Raw genomic sequence first — 20218 nt, forward strand, 5'->3', positions numbered from 1 at the left:
GTGAGACGCTGGCCCAAGAGCTCTCTAAAGCGGGAGGAAAAGCAAAGAGGCGCTAGGGCCGACCTGGGGCTTATTCGAACGTCAACCGCTTCTTACCGAGAACTGAGAACCAGAAGTCGCAGAGACCGACGCTGCCGCCATCTTCCTGCCTGCCCAGCGGACCTCCGCAGCCCCGCAGCGGTCCGAGTTCTCGTGCTTTTCTTCAAAATTCGAGAGCCGCCCGCCAGGGGCGACCCTAAGCCGAACCCCTGATGGAAGGGGCTAGGTGGCTGGTGCCAGGTCCAGAAGCCCCAGCCACACACCCCCACAGGGACGCCCACGCTCAGAGCGGACACAGAAAGGGCGACACGCCCTAAAGGACGTCTTGAACAGCCAATCAAAAAAACGGACGTCTTCCGGGAGTAGGAGAGAACCCGCCTCTTCCCTCGGTGACGTCACAAGGTAGCGCGTAGCTGAGACTGCGGCGCGGGTAACGCTGCAGAATACTAGATGGCTCAGAGGGGACTCTACAAAGGGGCGGGCCTTCTCGAGGAGGAAACATGGGTGAGGGGTTGAGTTGTCTCCGGTGGCAATTGGATCGAATGACTGACAGAGGATAAAAGCGAATGCGAATTTCAAACACTCCATCGGTTCTCTCGGACTAACGCCGGAGAGAGCGTGAGCTTGACTCGGGGACGCCTCTCCAGGTGAAGTACTTACCTTTTGACCAATAACTAATAGAATTAGGAGGGGCTTAATGATTTGGTCCAATAAAAGTCAGGGGAAAAAGAGTAGAGTCAGAGAGTAAACCTTCGTGAACATTTGCCCAATTGGGTTGGGGCGCTCTCACCCAAACCTGTCACTAGCTGTTAGAAATGGCCGCGACCGGGACCTTTGGGCGGGGCGAGTTTAAAGCGGCTTTCGCGCGCTGAGAGCGTCGGGCTGTTATTGGCCAGCGACTTCCTCCCTTTGTGGGAGCTCCCTGCGTAGCCGGGGTTAGGCATTGGGAGGAGCGACCGAGAGACGCAGTACTCTCCCCAGCCAATCAGGAATGGGGAAGGGGGCCGAGAAGGAAGCGGATCCGCTGCCGCGCAGCTAAACCGCAAAGAACTATCCGCTTCGTCTCCCTCCGCCGCTATCGGGGCCTAAGCAGGAGCGGCTGGGTCGGCGTCACTTGGTGGGCTGGGGCGGAAGTGGAGGCGGAGGGAGACGGCGTCGGCCGCAGGGCCCTGGGATCTCGCAGCAAGGCCCTGGTGGGCGCGAGGCGGGGGGGGGGGGGAGGAGGAGGAGCCCGCGGCCCGGGCGGCGGTGGCGGCTGCGGCGCCCGAGTTCTCCGTAGGGCCCCGCCTCGGAGCGGGCGGCGGTGGAGGAGGAGACTGAGCAGGATGGCGGCCTCGGCCCTGTACGCTTGCACCAAGTGTACCCAGCGCTATCCCTTCGAGGAGCTCTCCCAGGGCCAGCAGCTCTGCAAGGTCCGTGGGCGCTGGGCGGCGGGCGGGCGGGGTTTCCTCGGCCGTAGCCCGAAGGTGCTGGGTGCCCGCTGCACTGCAGCGCTGAGCCCTTCGCCGGCGCCTTAGGGATTTGGAGCCTTCGCCTTCTCACCCGGGGACCCCTTTTTCCGAGGACCTGGGCATCAGCTGCGAAAGGCCCCTGGGAGGAAGACAGAATACTGCTGTCTTCCAGGCGGCCCAGGAGGGGCCCGGGCCCCAATAACGTTCAGGGGTCTCCGGGGTGGGGCTGAGTGAAGCAGCCACCTGTCTATGCTGCAGAGACCCTGGGGTGGAGATGTTTTCATCTCGTTTTTCTGCCTGGTCTGTCCTCTCCTTCCATCGGGAGGCGGGGGACGGTTTTTGCACTTTCTTGCTAGGAACCTGAAGCCGCAAAGCTGATGGCATCCTTCTTCCCTGTCCAGGAAAGCGAAGCGACTGGCTTGGGAACAGAATGCTCTATGATTTGGAGCTCCTCCCATCCCATTAAAGCCGGGATGCTGTCTGTGAGCAACGGTGCAAAATAATAAGTAGTTTCACATTTAACCAGTTCTTGAAATCGGCCCTGACAGCTTGCTTAATTTATCTGCAGCATACCCCCCACATCTAATAAAGACAAAGACACCTATGCCTTCCCCAAGGAATTGTGCTGTAATTGGCCACTTACATAAGTCACTCAATTGTCTACATCGGGGGACAGATTTTATAGCTGTTTTAGACATTTGACTAGGTTGGGTAATAATTTTCTACTAGAAAAGTGAAATTTAGGACTTTGAGATAGATACTGACTAATATATTGTTTTATTACAGGAATGTCGGATTGCACATCCTATTGTAAAATGTACTTACTGCAGATCAGAATTTCAACAAGAGAGGTTTGTATACTGAACAGTTTTTGATTGTTAAGGACAAAGTATTGTCTGTAAGGAATACTTGGGGGTTGTAATCCCATGTTTGTATTCAAGTTTTTTTAAAAAAATGGTTTAGTTTTTTAGATTTTAAGTTGTAAACTTTTTATGCATGATGAGAGAGAGAATGTTGACAAAAATTTAATGGTTATTTTACAGCTAGACTTCAGTTTACACATGAGGAAATAAAGAATAAATTGTCGCCTGAGAAATGTACAGCCTTGCTAACAAAAAAATGCAAATATAGATAGTTACTATTAAGCTATAAAAAAATGGCAAAACATTAGTGCTGGCTTGGACATGAAAAGAGGTCTTGAGTGTTACCAACTACCTTCCCCGGGTGAAATCTAGTAACTTGTTACCAGTGGAAGAACAGCACATACTTTTTTTTTTTTTTTGTGAGGATGATCGGCCCTGAGCTAACATCTGCCAATTCTCCTCTTTTTCCTGAGGAAGACTGGCCCTGGGCTAACATCCATGCCCATCTTCCTCTACTTTATATGGGACGCCGCCACAGCATGGCTTGACAAGCAGTGCGTCGGTGCGCGACCGGGATCCGAACCGGCGAACCCCGGGCCGCCACAGCAGAGCGCGCGCACTTAACCGCTTGCGCCACCAGGCCGGCCCCAGCAAATACGTTTTAACAGGGTGATTCTTAGAGAATCACAGCACATACAAGAGAGTAGCCTAAGACAAGAACAAATGATTTCTTCATGAGTAGGTGTGGACATCATATAGTGGAGAAGGCCCAGTGGAAGGTAAGGTAGGCACTGGTATGTAATGCTATACCTAAATAGTGGCAAGTGTGAAGATTTTGAAACTAGATAGGAAACATTAGGAGTTTTTGTTTAACAAAAAGTAAAAAATAAAAATATGTAAAAACATTTATCTTAAGCTATTGGAAGAAAAGTAAATTTGGATAATATACAACCCTAAAAGATACTTATGTTTGTATTTTCTAAAAAATCCTTGGTCTATATTAGAGTAAGTTTTAAGTACTGCTAAAGCAAATTGTTCTCTTTCACTGTTTGCTTTAGTTCAACATTGTGCTAGTTACTCAGAAAGCTACATAAATTTGATCATCTATATACAATTTCCTTTTTAGCAAAACTAATACAATTTGTAAGAAGTGCGCTCAAAATGTGAAGCAATTTGGCACGGTAAGTATGTCTTACATTTTCATTTCATTTTATTGTTACCGGTCAATTAATCTTTTTCACAATGATGGACCTTTTAAAAAATATGTATTGCTATGTTCTGAAATATTTCAACATACCAGAATATTTCAGGGAAGAAATTATTGGTATATTATAGTCATGATTAGTCAAAGTGCTGGCCTTAAGGCTCTATAAAATCCTGAATTGTCATTTGAACATCAAAGAAAATTAAGGTATGTTTGTTATAGTTTATGTTGAGTGTGCTTGTGCCAATATTTTTAAGTTGAAAACTCACCTATAGTATGTATTTCTTGAATCATCTGTACCTGTATATGATAAGTTGCTAAATGTTTTTTGAATAAATGATATAGTAATTAAGCTAACCAGAATATTAAATTAGTAAAACTTTATTCCTCCATATACTGGATACATCAAACTTTTCTATAAACGCATACATTTATTTTCATTCTTTGAGACCCTTTTCACGTGTAGCTTTTGTATTATATAACATGATATGCAAATCGTAAATAATGTTTCTCATGATCATTAAACTATTCAATAGAATAACAAAAAGTTTCATAGCTCTAGAAATAAATGTTAGTAAATGAATAGAAATATGATAAATGTCATTGAATGCGACAAGGCAACATACTTGACAGAAAAATTTTTTGCCTGTTTCCTTAATCCAGAAATATATTTGTACACTGGGTATATTTTATGCAGCAAATGTTTAATTTTTTTAAATGTCTCAATTAAAGGAAATGTTTATCTGTTTTTCAGCCTAAGCCTTGTCAATACTGTAACATAATTGCAGCATTTATTGGTACAAAGTGTCAGCGTTGCACAAATTCAGAAAAAAAATATGGACCACCTCAGACGTGTGAGCAGTGCAAACAACAATGTGCTTTTGATCGGAAGGAGGAAGGAAGAAGAAAGGTATATTACTTAGGTTATGACATCTGGAAATTAAATAAAACACCAACCAAGTTGGAAGTTATTATAATTAATACACTCTTGAGACTTGATGTATTCTTTGGGTCCCTGAAAGCAGGTAGTTAGATAAAAGTGCAGGAATAGTGTCATATGTAGATTCATGTTGATCAATTGAGATTACTACAAAAAATATTCTGTGATGGCTACTTAGTACTATTTGGGTATCCAACATTTGGTTCAGGATGATTAGTAACTGCTTTTAAATCCTTTCAGCTACTTACCCTTTTGCTGGTTGCTTCAAGTTGCTGGTGTGAAAAAATACTTGATGGCACATTAGCACAAATAATTCAAAGTTACTCTTAGGCTTTTTGATTTGGGGCTCATATTTAAATCATTTGCTTTTCTCTACCTACAGTGACTTAAAAAGTATATGTATGCATATGGCATTCTTCTGATTAGCATTCATACAGGCCTTCTGTTGTCTATCAGTTTCAGTTGATTTGGAGGGTGACTGTCTCTTTGAGGGGTTCCCCCAGGTCTCCCCAAAGCAATATATGTACCTTAGTTGTAAGACATGTCCCTCTAGCACTTCTTGTGTGAACAAATAGAAACTTAATTTTATTTTTATAGATTTAGTCTTAATAATTTTGGAGGCAAGTCTCTTTGCCTCTCCCTTGACACACGTGCAATTGATTCTCCTTATTCATGGTAGTTATGTTGCTGTAAACATGAATTAGCGAATACCAAACTATTGCTCCTACGGGTAATACAGGGTTAGGTTCCTGCTTCTGGTCACAACGTGGTGATCAGTTGATCAATACATAGTCTCGTTTTGTGTATGTTTCTGTTTAAAAACACCTTTTTTTGTATTGTTGATTGATTAGAATGAACTCATGGCAAACAGCACTATAACTATGCCTATAACTAACCAAAGCTTACCTGACACACGTTTTTTACATAAGGTACATCACAGCCTTTTTGCACTTAGGAACACTATACATCACTTTAGCACTATACTTGGGCACCATTTTAAACAGTGAAATCACCAATAAACACAAAATGCAAAACGATGGCACTCAATAGACCGTGAAAAGGACACATGTTTACAGTGTAAGAGCTGACAGAAGAAAGCAACAGAGCATCACCTTGTTCCACCTTAGCTGGGAACATTTGCTGTCTGGCTATACAAATTTTTTGCTGCTCTGTGCATATGCGTGAATGATCACAAAAGCACAGCAAGTTGATTTTGGGGTTACAGATAAATTTTAGCAAGTAGGTGGTGAATTTGCAAATAAGCGACCTGCGAATAATGAGAATGGACTGTATATGTCATTCATGCTCTCCTTTTTTCTGTAAATTAACAGTTCTTACTGTAGTGGGAAATTGTCATTTTAGTAATTATACAGTGATTTAAGAATTCAGGCTAGTGCATGGGTAAGATTTACACTTTTTTCCAGTAATAAAAAAAGTTTCTCTCTCCAAATTAAAGAATTCCTCTAATGGAAATCCATATCTCATCCTCACCAATTTTATGATCCTCCAAACAAGCGTATTCCCAAGTTTCAGAAAAGTCTAATTTTACTTCCATTTTGCAGCAATCTGTGTGTATGCATGTGTGAAATATAGCTAGAAGTTGAACAGTTTATCTTAGCTGGTTTCACTTCCAGTTTACAAGTACATTTAATGTAATACAGATATTTTCTTAAAAAAGGTTGATGGAAAGTTGTTATGCTGGCTCTGTACTTTATCATACAAGAGAGTTTTACAGAAGACGAAAGAACAAAGGAAGAGCCTGGGATCTTCACATTCAAATTCATCTTCTTCGTCTCTTACTGAGAAAGACCAGCATCATTCAAAACATCATCACCATCATCATCATCATCACCATCGTCACAGCAGTAGCCATCACAAGTAAGTACTTGAAATCATGTTTTCTAAAATCCTCCCTGGCATTTTAAAGCCATGTATTGGTGTTTAACTTTTTGCACATTCTAGCTATGTGCTAGTCTAGTTTCTGTTGTACATGGTAAGCTTTTTGAGTGTCTAGGGCTGTTTCTGCACTTCATTCAGTATAAAAAATTAGCCACATGGAGTGTGTTTAGCTGTTTACCGTAATAGTAAAGATAGGAAATTATACAAAATTATGGTCATATCATGAAGTCAAAATACAAGTTCATCAGAGTTAATACTTAATTGATTGGTGTTATCAAAAGCGTCAATATTCTTTTTTTGTTTAAATAATTGTTAGGATTTTACTTGTAAAAATTATATTTGCCTCTGTTATCATTAATTTATTTTAGTTAAGACATTTAAACCAGTGACTAGGAAATGTTTGTTCATTAGTTTTGGAGAACAGATTGTAACACTATCGTTTGTGACCACAATAGAAGCGTTCTAAATCTTGAAGGTTCCCAAAGTGTGAGAAATTTTTTTTTTTAACTAGTTTGCTATTTTTTGTGAAACACATAGGCAGGAGCTCTACTCAAATATAAACAACTACTTGATTTCTAAAATGTCTTGGGGGTTGAAAGTTACATAGTAATAATAACTTACAAGGGTTTCTTTAGATGTGGTTTTAGTCTTCATGGAAAAATCAAAAATATTAAAACACAGACACACAAATTAAACTGGAAAAAACAGGGACATGATACACACAGATTTTCAGAAGAATTCATTGTTTTTTCCCAGATTTCTCTGTGAGTCTTTAAAGTTCTAGATAGTTAAAACATAATTTGATTTATAGAAAACTGATGCCTACCACATTTAGGAACACATAATGATATTTTTGGAATATAATATAGTTCTGTCTAATTAACAAGATTTGATTCTAAATTATAGGCAAGCACATATTAGATTATGAGGTTTTATTGAGGCACTGATGTTGTTTACTTCAGTAGCAATTTTTCCACATGCCCTACAGTCTTGTAGTGCTTCATAGATGTAGCAGTGGTAGACTGCATACTGACTTCTAATCTGGCTATTTTGAAGAAATCTTGTGGTCTTTATATCAGAGTATCCCAGGGAGCAAAAGAACATAAATCTTCCTTGTTTTTGCTTCTTGCTTTAAGAAAAAATATGATAAAATAACTACCATAATGGTAGCTGTCAGACCTACTCCTAAGACCCAGCCAAAATGTGCCTTTCTCCTGTCCTTTACAGATAAATTTGTCTTAGCTTGATGTGAAAGGACACACTCTGAGTATGTTTATAATGTCAGATTTTGTGACAGTAACTTAATCTTTTGAAAGACAAATTTCAAAAGTAGAGGGAGAGGATGGTATTGACCTTTAATTTTTTTCTTTTGATTATTTAAGAAATACAAATGCTATTTTGTATTTGATGGATATAGATCATTTGACGAGTAGGCAACCAATTTGTGGGGTCCTATTCTAAGTTCAGTAGATTAGAACGATCATGAGGAGCATATATATTGTGATATATAGTGATGGGGGGAAGGGGAGGAGGGAAGAAATTCAGGTCTATCTGGATCCAGGAATGGCCCACCACAGAAAACAAGATGAGAATTCCAAGTGTATTTGTTAAATCCTTAAAAGTGTGATTGTTCTCACTTTGACATGTGCATAGTGCTGTTAATTTACGTGATTATATAGCTTGCTAATACTTAGAGTGAAATTTGTGAAAGAAACAAAATGGCAATTAATTCCTCAGTAGAGTTGCCTTTCATTGCCACAAGTTCAAAAAAAGAACTCAGTGCCAGCCAGTAGCGTAGTGGCTGAGTTCACGCCCTCCGTTTCAGCAGCCTAGGGTTCACGGGTTCAGATCCCAGGCGCGGACCTGTGCACAGCTTACCAAGCCATGCTGTGGCAGGCATCCTACATAAAATAGAGGAAGATGGGCACAGATGTTAGCCCAGGGCCAATCTTCCTCAGCAAAAAGAGGAGGATTGTCAATAGATGGTTAGCTCAGGGCTTGTCTTCCTCACCAAAAAAAAAAACAAACACAAAAAACTCAGGTTCATAGAATTACAGAATGATTTCCCCAACTTGGTATTTACTTACAGCTGATTCTTGAGAACATGGTGTATTTTTCACTTTTGCTTAAAAAAGTTCTACAGCTAAAACAGGAGTAAATTTTATATACACACACATCTGTACATAATTTCTATTTATTGTGTATATGCTAGTGCTGTACTAAGTGCTTTTATATACATAACTCATTTAATCCTCATATCCCTAAAAGGTATGTATTAATCCCATTTCACAGATGAGGGAACTGAGGCTCAGGGAATTTAAGTAACAAACGAAAGGTCACACAGGCCAGATCTTCTAACATCTCTTATTTTGTATAAATACATGGTATTTGGTACATAGGAGATGCTCTATACATGTTGAGTCAATAAACTAGGGGTTAATGAAGAATTGACTAATCTGCAAGTACAGGAGAAAAGTATGTAGGATTCACAGTGAATTATAAAGTGGTTATTAGTATTATGGCATAATGGAAAAGTAGTAGTATTATAGTATTAATTATAAGTAAAAGTAAAATCAGTTGTGACTGAGATTTCCCAATACTTTCAGCATGACTTCTCTAGAGTACTGACTAAAGAAAGATCTAGAGACTTTGGAGAGGGTTCTTAGGAAAACTAGGAAAGAAACAGAAATTAAGATATTTCCTGGTTCAACTTCACATACTATTCTGAGCAACTTGAGTTAACTCCAAAGGAAGAATCTCCATGTAGGCTTATTAGGAAGGCTTTAACTTGGAAGATACAACATCTTCTGTCTGACATAGTAAGGGCAGCCTAAGTATGATGATTCTCAGACTTTATGATTATAGAACCCTTTTGTGGTTTTCATGGTCGTATACCCCAACCCTTAGTATGATGTTAAACTGAATTATGGAAGTCCTGATTAAAAAGAAAATTCAGTCCCTGTTGTTGTACCTAAGATGGCTGGTAGTTATTTGATTAAAATTTATCTCAGTAGAATGTGATTTATGCCATATTTACTAGTCTTAAAACTTAATTGAATATGCCTTTCTCTGGACAAAAGGTTATAAACATATATAATTTGATTCTATTGGGAAGGATGCTGTTAAATGTGGATGTATTAAGTAAATATTGTTATTAGATGTCATTTATATATTTTTCAGAATCAGCAATCTGAGTCCAGAACAAGAGCAGGGACTGTGGAAACAGAGGTAAATATGTTAACATATTTTCTGAAGTGTTTTGAAATACATTTTTTAAAATGTGATATCCCTTTAACTTTGTTACTTAGGTTTTTAAAAAATCAATGATGTTTGGTAATATTTTAGGGGAAGAAGAACTTATCACTTGATGCCTCTGCCCTTTTTACTCTAATTATTCTTATTAATGTTTGGTTTCAGCCATAAATCCTCTGCGGCAATTCAGAGCGAAACTCCAAAGAAAAAGCCCAAATTGGAATCTAAGCCATCTAATGGAGATAGGTAAAAATGAATTCCTTTAGCGCTGTGAAAATTCAACTTAGTTGAACAGTTATGGTTGATTGCCAGTTATTACTAGGTAAAAGAATAGAAAATCTTCTACATTGACTTCTTTGAGTCACCTAGAAGAGTAAACATAATCAGTTAAAACTTTTTAACTTAATTTTGGCGATAAAGTGGCACTGAACTATGTTGTTCTATTTGGGGAGTAAATTTGGGTTTTGAAAAAAGGAAAACAAATCTGAATAGAGAACATTCTCTTTGTCTTAATTATTCTTCAATGAAACACAAATCTAATTGTGACATTTTAAATTGACCTGCTTGGAAAATGTTTTTAGATTTAAAGTATTATGAGCGTGACTTTGTTTTAGTTCATTAGCCAAAAGCTTGCTGATGTTACTGTACAAATTGGCTGCCTATTGCTTTACACTAGAAGTATTGACCCCCTAAAAGCTAATACTGAATTATATTTCTGCAGGTGTATGTAATGTGTGCCATTAGTAAGGTAATTTGCCAGTTGCATCCATTTCTGTCAGGTACATATTTTTTTGCATTAGCCTTAAGGATGTTTGTGGAATTGTCTAATTTATGCAATTTGAACACCTGCTAATTTTCCTTCTCCTTCATTTAACTGTATTTTACTTTTTTCTTTTTAGTAGCTCTATAAATCAGTCAGCAGATAGTGGGGGAACAGACAATTTTGTCCTTATAAGTCAACTGAAAGAAGAGGTGATGTCACTTAAACGTCTCTTACAACAGAGAGACCAGACCATTTTAGAAAAAGATAAAAAGGTAAGAACATGTTTTACTGAAACCTAGTAAGATTTACATCTTGACTCTTGCTTGATAATTGCAAATTTTATTACACTTCCTTCAATAATTTGGTAATGTTTGTTGTGCATGATTCTTATAAGACTTACAGAAGCCCAAATTGGAACCTAAGCCATCTAATAAAGATAAATAAAAATGGTCTTTCAGAATTTCAGGTCTGAAAATTAAATGAGAGCTAAATAGAATTATAAAAATTTCTGAACATTAGTTTTCAGTAAGCCTGTAACTTAAAAATAGGTCTAGTGTCTTAATTTGAAAATGAAATGTAAATGGAATCTTACGTGAATTCTTGTGATATAAGAAAGTGAGTATAGTCTTTGATACACCAATCATGTATGTATTTCAATCCAGATCAAATAGCTGGTGAAAAGTAATGCTATGGAAATTTCCCGTGTGGTAGTCCGTGATTAGCAATAGGTGTCTAAGATGGTTTTGTAGGAAGTAAGTGTATTGGAACTTGGTTTATCAGTTGGATCAACAGGAGTGTCAAATATGTTGTCTGTCTAGTGAAAAGTTCTAACACTTCCTGTGTGAACTTGAGCAGAATGCTTTCTTTGGGACTTAGTTTTCTCCTTTTAAAAATGAGAGTATTAGTACCATCTCATGGGATGGTTGTTATGATTAAATGAAAATGTAAAGTACTTGCTACACCTCCTCGCATGTATAAGTGCTCATAGCTGCTATTACTGATATTTGGTCACCTTTGAGGGTAGAACCTACTTTTGTACTTGTTTTATGGTCCTAGACTATCTAGTTTGACCTATTTCAAACATCTTATATAATAGGAAAACATGAAAAACGTTCTTTTTAAAACTATGAACAAGATGTGATTATAAATATGTATATGAATTATCTTTCTCTGACCATACATAGTAGTGCTTGAGTCTGAGCTGGCTTTTACCTCTGTCATTCAACGACTTCTGTGTTACATTTTCCCACACCTTGGTGGTCAGTGGATTTAAATTTATTTTAATACATTTGTATCTTAATTTAAGCAAATTCAGTATATGAAATTTCAGATTGAAGTAAGATTAAAAAATAGCATAGTTATGAGTGTCTTGTTTTTTATGGTTCTTTTTGATTAACAGCAGAATTTTTTAAATTAATGAGCTTTTATGGAAATTTGTTTTATGCACAAAATTTTAGAGACATTTCTATTGCACAAAGGCAGGAAGATCTGTATTAACCTAGATAAGAGTTGAATAAAATGTTAAGTTTATTATAAAATACCAAGGATTCCAAAACCAAGTAGTAATGAATTGTAGAATTTTGTCTTCTTTAGATTTTTTTTCTTTTTCTAGCATGACTATTCTATATTAGTGCAGTTAGTTGCAGGTTTTCTGCTCTTTTTAGTGTTCCTCTTTTAAAAACGAACACTAATGGGGATGGAAATTAGTGGTGTTATGAGGCAATAACAATTGTAAGCCTAAAATAGCTACATATTTGCCATTTTTTCTTATAATGTAAATCTAAGACAACCAAGTTATTTTCTTAAATTTATTTCACTTTACTTCTAGAGCCAGCCACAAACTAGATCATGAGGTTACAAAGATAAATGAATAAATAAATAAGACAGGATCCTTATCTTCCAGCAATTCATAATCCAGAGGCAACTTACATACAGTGTGACAAGAATAATTGTCTTAGCTGATCTGATGTGAATTGGCATTTCAGAACAGGAATTCCTTTGTAATATAGAAAACAGAGAGAGAATTTAGTTAGTCTTTCAGTTTGACAAAAGCAAGGGCTTTTATTCAGAAAATAAGAATATAGGACACCATGACTTCCTTTCTCTGTTTTTGTTGTGCATCTTTCAGTTTACTAGTTACTGGATAATTACAAAAAAAACCATGCAAACCTTTAAAGTTTACCTAATGAAAACCATTTAAAAATAACCAGAACCTTTCTTCTGCATGGTTCTGATAATGAAATTATATACTAACTTATTTTTTAATTTGAAGTCATGAGATTTTGTGTTGTTGTGTATATCATTGATATTGATGAAAAAATTGTCATGTAGCCTTCCTTGCTTCCTCAAACCACTGACTTTTTTCTTATGTTTATTTCTTATGTCTAATTTAGCCCAAATTTTAAAGTAACCCCATTTCCTTTCTCATTCCGTATTGTATTTCTGTGCTTTTTTCTCCATTTTTACCTCAAATCTTAGATGGTATTGGCTACATAATTCTGGACATAAAGGTTTTAAAATAAAAGCAATGTAGCTCTTGGTTGATAAGACCATTCGTCTTTGTACTTGCCCAGTGTGAAACTTTTTTCTTTTATCATTGAAAGATTATTTTAACCTCAAATCCCTGTTAATGTTTACTTTGTTTATATATAACATGAAGTACATTTTAATTGAAGCATTGTCCAAGGTATTAGCCATTAAGCTTTCCTTTTGGCATACCAGTTGCCAAACTCTGTGTCCAGTGAAGCCATCTTTAAATAGATCAAGCCAAACTTCTCAAAAAAAAGGCAACTTCTCAAAAGTTTTACTTGATGGTTCAATATTATATTAACATTAAAATTATACTATAGTAAAGTAGATAGAATTCATCATTTCACAAAACAGAAATTCCAGATAAGGTATAAAACTCAGGAAACTGCTGTTAACATCTTGCACTTTTGTAATGAATTCTGAGTTTGTTGTAAAGGATATTTAAAGTGATGTGTTTGTGTATGTGCATAGCTATATATACACACATATACATATATATATTTTTTAATTTCTCAGTTAACTGAACTAAAGGCAGACTTTCAGTACCAAGAGTCAAACCTGAGAACAAAGATGAACAGTATGGAAAAAGCTCACAAAGAAACTGTGGAACAACTTCAGGTAAATGACATTATTTATGTAAACTGTTAGGCAAGGAGAGCTAAACTTGGTTAATAGTATTCATTGTCTTAGACTGGTATTGGGATCCCTATTTTATGCATATTTGGTGCATTTTCAGCATTGATTTAATCCTGCTCCCATTAAAGGTTATTGCTTGAGGGGCCAGCCCCGTGGCTTAGCGGGTAAGTGCGCGCGCTCCGCTACTGGCGGCCCAGGTTTGGATCCCGGGTGCGCACTAAGGCACTGCTTCTCCGGCCATGCTGAGGCTGCGTCCCACATACAGCAACTAGAAGGATGTGCAACTGTGACATACAACTATCTACTGGGGCTTTGAGGGGGAAAAAAAAAGGAGGAGGATTGGCAATAGATGTTAGCTCAGAGCCGGTCTTCCTCAGCAAAAAGAGGAGGATTAGCATGGATGTTAGCTCAGGGCTGATCTTCCTCACACACACACACACACAAAACGTTATTGCTTGAAATCACTTGATAGGAGATTCAGTATATTAATTCTGAAAACTTGCCTAAACTTCAAATGGGGTTTTCAGAGGAGGATATTACTGGAGTATGTTCAACTGATCATTGGATGGAAAACAAAAAATTAAAAATCAGATTCATGAAACTAAGGTGAAAATAAGGTCTTTAGTACATTGCGCAATCATTCTTCCTATTTCCTCCCAGATAATGGGAAGGGAGGTAGGTATACAAAACGAATTCTTAGGGACCTCAAGTGGAGAAAATTTATGCTGCAAGCAGTGATGCAAGGCAAAAGAGTGTACTTTAACCTTTGTACTGTGATTTTCAGGATGCCAAATAGGGTTCTGTATGCCACAGCAGAGAGCCTCTAGTGATCTAGGTCATCCTCCAGTACTGCAAAATATACTCAGTAGGATTTCAATATACAGGACAACTGAATGGTGAAGCCAAGAGCCACCACAGCGACAGAGAGGGTAGTGTGTGATGTCTGGCATGCAGAGATGGAGAGCATCCAAAGTGATACAGATTATTCCTTTATTTAAGCCTTTTCTCACCTAGGTTTTATAAATTTAGAAATCAGTCCACACTAAATTAATTACACATTCTATTGATTTATGCATTCTGACGTTTGTAGAATTAATCTTTGGTTAACTGGGTTTTTAAAGTTCAGAAGTTTTAAGTCTTAGAAGCATAGGAGATGCCAGCACATAGGCTTTAGACTTTTGAGGGAGAGTGCAGCTTGAGAAGGAAGGAATTAATACTGCGTTTTTTTTTAACATTGTAACACCAAGGGATATTTGCTATTACTATCTTTTGGTTTTGTATTCTTCATACTTCATTGAAAGTAGCTTAAATTGAGTAAAATTGTAAAGTGGATATAGGAACCTGTTGAAATTCAAGGTACAGGTTGCCTAGTCTTAATGCTAATCTTACTATTTCAAAGAATTTTGAAGAGAAACCTTGTATATAGAACCTGGCACGTAGTAGGTATTCAAATAATTTCTTGAATGAGTGGTGATTGAATGATGGAAATGCCCATCTGCCCTCTGTCCTGAGAGATTGCCCGTATCATATATTGGGCTTCTTGTATGTTACTGTTTATCATCCACCAGCAAGTATTAGTTTTATGATGTTCTTATTTTTCTCATTCAGTTATTAATGCTGAATGATTACCTGGAAACAAAATCTGCATGATGATCTCTGATTTAATGTGTTGTAACCAGATCTCTGGAGTATATCCAGAATGAAGTAACAGAAAAACGGTGAGCAGTAGTTAAATATGATAAAACTTATTACTTCTCACTGTTCAAAAGAGCAGTTTCTTGTTTTATTTTGTAGCTGTAAGCACAGGGGAACCTCTCTTTGACATCTTAGCCTGATTGGTGTCTTAAGCCTTCCTCCTCTTGGTTGGTAGCTGAAGTTTCATATAATAGAATAGTAACTAATATTTATATAGAAATAGGACATTTTCAACATGATATTACACAGGCTGTCTTATTTGCTCCTTAGAATAACTTTGAGTTATGTGGTATTCCCATTTTACAGATGAAACTGTGGTCACATAATTAATCAGAAGTGACATAGAAACCTGCATCTTCTGACTCAGATTTAACTATGCTTTCTCCTGTTCTACACTGCCTCCCACCACCTCAGCTTACTCAGGTTTTTTATTTCATCCTTGTTATCAGACCACTTCCCTATATCTTTTGTGTTATTGCTGGAGATATTCCGTCACAGTTAAGTACCCTCTTTTAACCCCACTCCCTTTAGCACCTGTGTACTAGTGGCGTTCTCTACCTAGATGAGTAAACATAGTTAACTATTTTTCTTTTTGTGATAATAAGAAACTGAACCCTATAGCAGAAAATTTACCTTGCCCTAATAGTTCTCAAAACATTTTTAACTATCAAACCTGGGAAATAAGCACTGAGTATCACAAGAAAAAATTGTGCAAAATACCAAAAAAAAAAACCCCAAACAACCCAAATTGTCTAAAATATCAAGAATACCAAATGAAAACATTTACCTTTTGTTTAGGAGATAAGTTGATAAAAGGGGAAAGAGAACTAACATTTGAGTGCCTATATGCAGCAGCCACTGTGTCAGGCTGTTTTATGTATTTTATTAGTTCTGTCAACTGTTGAAGTGGGAGGTGAAGTTTCTGTTTTACATGTGAGAAAATAGACTCCAGGTTATGTAACAGATAAGGCAGAGCCAGGATCTGTATGATTCTTAATCCAGATATTCTTTCCTTTAGGCCAGCATTTCTAGACATTTTTAATTTAACTTGCTTAAGAGTTTTTAATTTAATTGATTTTTGCAAGGTGCATAATAAAGAAGTAATATTAGGATAAAAAATTTTAAATGCATATATATTTAAATGTTACCTTATAAAATATATTTTTAATTGACCTAAATTAGAATAAGACAGATTTGGACTTAATTCCAGTTAACAACTGATGCATTGTTTATTTTTTCTTAAAGACTTTTCTCTTATATAATTTATCAGCAAATAAATTTATTAGTGGTGTGATTAGGAGACTGAATATATAAATGCAGATTGAAAATTAGCTGCTAAAGAATTAAAAGGAAAAACTGCTTTCAATACCTAATATTTGAATTCTTATATTTCATATTTAGAATATGAAAATTATAAACTCATTGATATTTTTTGTTTCTTAATGATGATTGAGAAAAGATAATTTGAAGATTAAGGTTTTAGTAATTTGGTATGTCAGTATAAATACTTGTGTATAAATGTAACGTACGGATCTGATGGAGATCTCTTTGAGGCAAATTTGCAGACATATCCTTTTTTTATGCCCTTCCGTAATTTGTATTTTAAAATTTCTGTTTCTTAAAATTCCTATTTTAGCCAGTGAGTCTGTTATAGTTATAAATTAAATAACATGTAGCTAACAATAAAAAGAAAAACAATTTAAAACTACCACATTGACTAGGACAGGTTAAACCAATTGATCATGAGTGTGCTTACCTGACTTTTGCTAACTGCCAGGCGTTCTCATTGATTTGTTCTGAGTTTCTCAAACCGCTTAGTTTTTAAGGAGAAAATAAAAATCCTTTGAAATTCTTGATGGTTTTCTAAATTAGAAATTGAAATTAAAACTCTTAATTACCACCTTAATTATTTAATAATGGTTGAATAGAGAAATGCTGTTGGTCGTGCCATCGAACATAAAGAGTGATTTGATTTGCAAATATAAGATAGCTCTAAGAATATTTGCATATTGGAGGTCGTAGGTAATAAGTAGGGAGAGTTTGATTGGAGAAGGGTGGGGGAGTGGAAGAACAAAAGCCTGGAAAAGGTTAATATTTCGTGGAATTGCTTTAAGAGAGTATACAGAAGAGGCAGGCTGTAACTTTGCTATACAAAGGCTAAAATTAGAGTAGAAGATGAAGCACTAAGGTTAAAAAAAGTCTATGTAGATAATAAAAAATATTTAGACCTGTGAAGGAAAATGGTTTTCAAATGTAAACCAGAGGATATCTTTTAAAATTTTATTTTTAGAGCAGTGCTCAGATTCCAAACTGATGTCAACACTCTCCCCATTCTGGCTCAAAAATGCCAAAAGTGTTTGGTCATTAGTGTGTTTGTTTATATGAAGGGTTCTTATTATCTACCTTTGCACAGTTAAGGGGCTGTATAGGGAGACAATGGCAGTCAAAATATGAAAATATTCACTGAAGGTCCCTACTTACACATTCCTTCTCACTAAACACTAGTGACTGTCGTAGCACATTGGCTCAAGGACACGGTCTTTCTTAGTGGTCGATGGAATGTTTTGAGTGCAAATTCAGCTCAGATCGATAGCAAAGTGAAATTTTGAGTCTTTGAAAAAAAAGTTCAGCCTTTCATGAAACTGAAAACAGTGATGATGTGTAACTGCTCAGTTTACATACATCAAGGCCAATACCAAATGACTATATGGCAATTAAAGGAACAAAAGTAAGATCAGAAAGGGTGGTTCTGACGGGTGCTTCAAAAAAGTAATTATTCGAATATCATTAAGTTAAGAGAGTCCCTTTGGCAAAGTGATAAAGTCTGAAAATTTTTGCAAGGAGGACCTCTTACACTTGTTCTATAAATAGGTAAACATCAAATGAAAGACTGTACAGTTTGTCAGAAATATCCTCCGGAATCATCACTTGAGTCATTTAATCTTATTAATTATGAAATAAAACTTATTAATAAAATAGTTTTCATTTCATGTTTTTAAGATGAAGAGCCAAACTTTTTTTCCCTATTTGAAATTTTGATCCTCTTTTAAGTAGATTCACTTTAAGTTGCCTTTTTTGTAACTGATTATGTCTCTGGACAGCAATTATATTAATATTGACATTTACAAAGCGGGCTGATAAACCAACCTAGAATTTTCTTTGTATATATCCAACGTTAAAGAGATGAACCGAAATATACCAACTCTTTCATTTATTCTGTTAGTGTTTTAATGAAATCTTGTTCTATAAGTAAAAAGGACAGCATTAAATAAGTGGTATTCTTCAGCATGTGTTAATAATATTTCAAACCTTTTTAATGTTCAATGTTTTTGTCTCCCACAGGCCAAAAACAGAGAACTACTTAAACAGGTTGCAGCATTGTCAAAGGGTAAAAAGTTTGACAAAAGTGGAAGCATACTAACATCCCCTTGAAAAAGTAGTTATTCATTTACTGTTTCTGCTGAAAATGTAAATTTGAAAAAAGTTCTGTGAAGCCCTTAAATTCTGTGTAGTGGAAAACTATTTTTGCACACCAAATGAATTGGCGTGTTTCCTATTCACTTTTGTAACTGATATACAGCGTTTTTTAAGTTGTAAAACATTCAAATAAAACTTCAACTGGTTTGAAGTAACTTTTTAATTATTTGATATCCAGGAACTTTTTTGCCAGCAATAGTATTAAACAGTTGTAAAGGAGTGCATGAGTAGTGCTCTTTATAAAATGCAACATGCAATAATAGGGTAGGTATGGTTGTAAGAAGTCAGAGCAGCAGGGTTTTGGGTTTGTTTGTTTTTTGTTTTACACTATGCTAACTTCAGATTAACAGTTTTCAATTTAGAAATACAAAAACTTTTAAACAAGGAAAATGGTGAACACTGGTTTTTTGGTAATTGTTTTTACTTTGCATCAACATGAATTTAGGACAGAATCATGGTGCTTTTATTAAATGAACTTCAGAGTATATGTAAATATGTTTTTAAAAGTTACATCATTAACATTAGTTAGTAAACTAGTATTTTCATTATTGGTATAGGAATTAATGTTTATTGTACAGTATCCAAGGTAAAATGTGTTTTGTTTTGTAAAAACTACTGTAGATTTTTACTTACAAGTGCCTTTTTGCCACCTAATGTTTTATTTATAGGAATACTGATCTTTTGTACATAGTTTGTTTTAAAATCATGTTTAATAAATGTTTGTATATAAACGTATATGTACAGAAGCCTATTTCAAAAGGAAATCAGAGTTGCTAGTAAAATGTTTGAGGTTGCATTAAGAACTGATAATGCACATAGACTTTACGTGATTTTGTGGTTTGTTTCTGTGTGATGTGGGAAGCTGTTGGTCATTGAATTCATTTAATTATGTCAAAATACTTCCCCAAAGATTTAATTTTAAATCACTTCTGATAGAGTAATTTTATTTTTTATGTCATATGGCTTCATATTCATATTTTGTGAGTTACATGTTTTGCTTTATTTTTCTTTTATAAAAATTTATAAATTTTCTGCAGTGATCCATGTATCTGCTTTCCCTATAATATGTGGTTATCTAAGTTAATATTTATGTACACCATACTTAATTTGTAAGTTTAAAGCAAATCTGGAAAAAATTAAATAACTTTTAAGTCAATCTGTGATTATCTTTGAATAGATTGGAATCTACTGTAAGATTCAGGCACTATTTATAAGAAAATTATATCAGAGTCTTTAAAATTGTCTATAAAAGGTTAAGGTAGGGTGAGATAGGTTATGTGAAGTTATTGACTAATTACATTCTGATCTAGTGGTTTTCAGCCTGTAATGGAATTTAATGCCAGTTCAGACTTTTATTTCAATTTTAAAGCTTCAAGCATTGCTAGATATACTGTATAGAGTGGAAGAGTTCCTTCTCATAGGAGTTTATGGGTAAGGATAAATTTGTTTCAAGTAAACTGTTATTAAATT

General features: G+C 36.1%; 2 protein-coding genes across 5 annotated transcripts in view; one reads left to right on the plus strand and one right to left on the minus strand.

Annotated features, from left to right (window-relative positions):
* The window catches only part of CEP57 (centrosomal protein 57), a 38494-nt gene extending 38223 nt beyond the window's left edge, over positions 1 to 271 (minus strand). Inside the window, exon 1 of one of the 2 annotated variants that reach the window (XM_058545374.1) lies at positions 97 to 271. In XM_058545374.1, the coding sequence (XP_058401357.1) occupies positions 97 to 141 (45 nt within the window). In that variant the 5' untranslated portion in view covers positions 142 to 271. The remainder of the gene's footprint in view (positions 1 to 96) is intronic. The other variant, XM_058545375.1, reaches the window with a different exon arrangement.
* A 95-nt stretch (positions 272 to 366) lies between these two features.
* FAM76B (family with sequence similarity 76 member B) lies at positions 367 to 19675 on the plus strand. Of its 3 annotated transcripts, XR_009220779.1 has the most exons (11): positions 367 to 1451; positions 2277 to 2341; positions 3480 to 3534; positions 4312 to 4467; positions 6176 to 6375; positions 9577 to 9624; positions 9814 to 9894; positions 10548 to 10683; positions 13457 to 13558; positions 15185 to 15294; positions 18614 to 18700. XR_009220779.1 is itself a non-coding variant. In XM_058545377.1 (10 exons), exons 1-10 carry the CDS (start codon positions 1365 to 1367, stop codon positions 18701 to 18703), a joined length of 1017 nt encoding a protein of 338 aa, XP_058401360.1. In that variant the 5' UTR covers positions 1270 to 1364; the 3' UTR covers positions 18704 to 19675. The 3 variants fall into 3 exon arrangements, 2 of the variants coding, with proteins under 2 accessions (XP_058401360.1, XP_058401359.1); XM_058545377.1 differs by lacking the exon at positions 15185 to 15294 and having other exon boundaries at positions 1270 to 1451; positions 10551 to 10683; positions 18614 to 19675; XM_058545376.1 differs by lacking the exon at positions 15185 to 15294 and having other exon boundaries at positions 1273 to 1451; positions 18614 to 19675.
* The last annotated feature ends 543 nt before the right edge of the window (positions 19676 to 20218 follow it).

This window comes from Diceros bicornis, chromosome 7 (assembly GCF_020826845.1).
Source record: "Diceros bicornis minor isolate mBicDic1 chromosome 7, mDicBic1.mat.cur, whole genome shotgun sequence".
NCBI classification, from domain to species: Eukaryota; Metazoa; Chordata; class Mammalia; order Perissodactyla; family Rhinocerotidae; genus Diceros; species Diceros bicornis.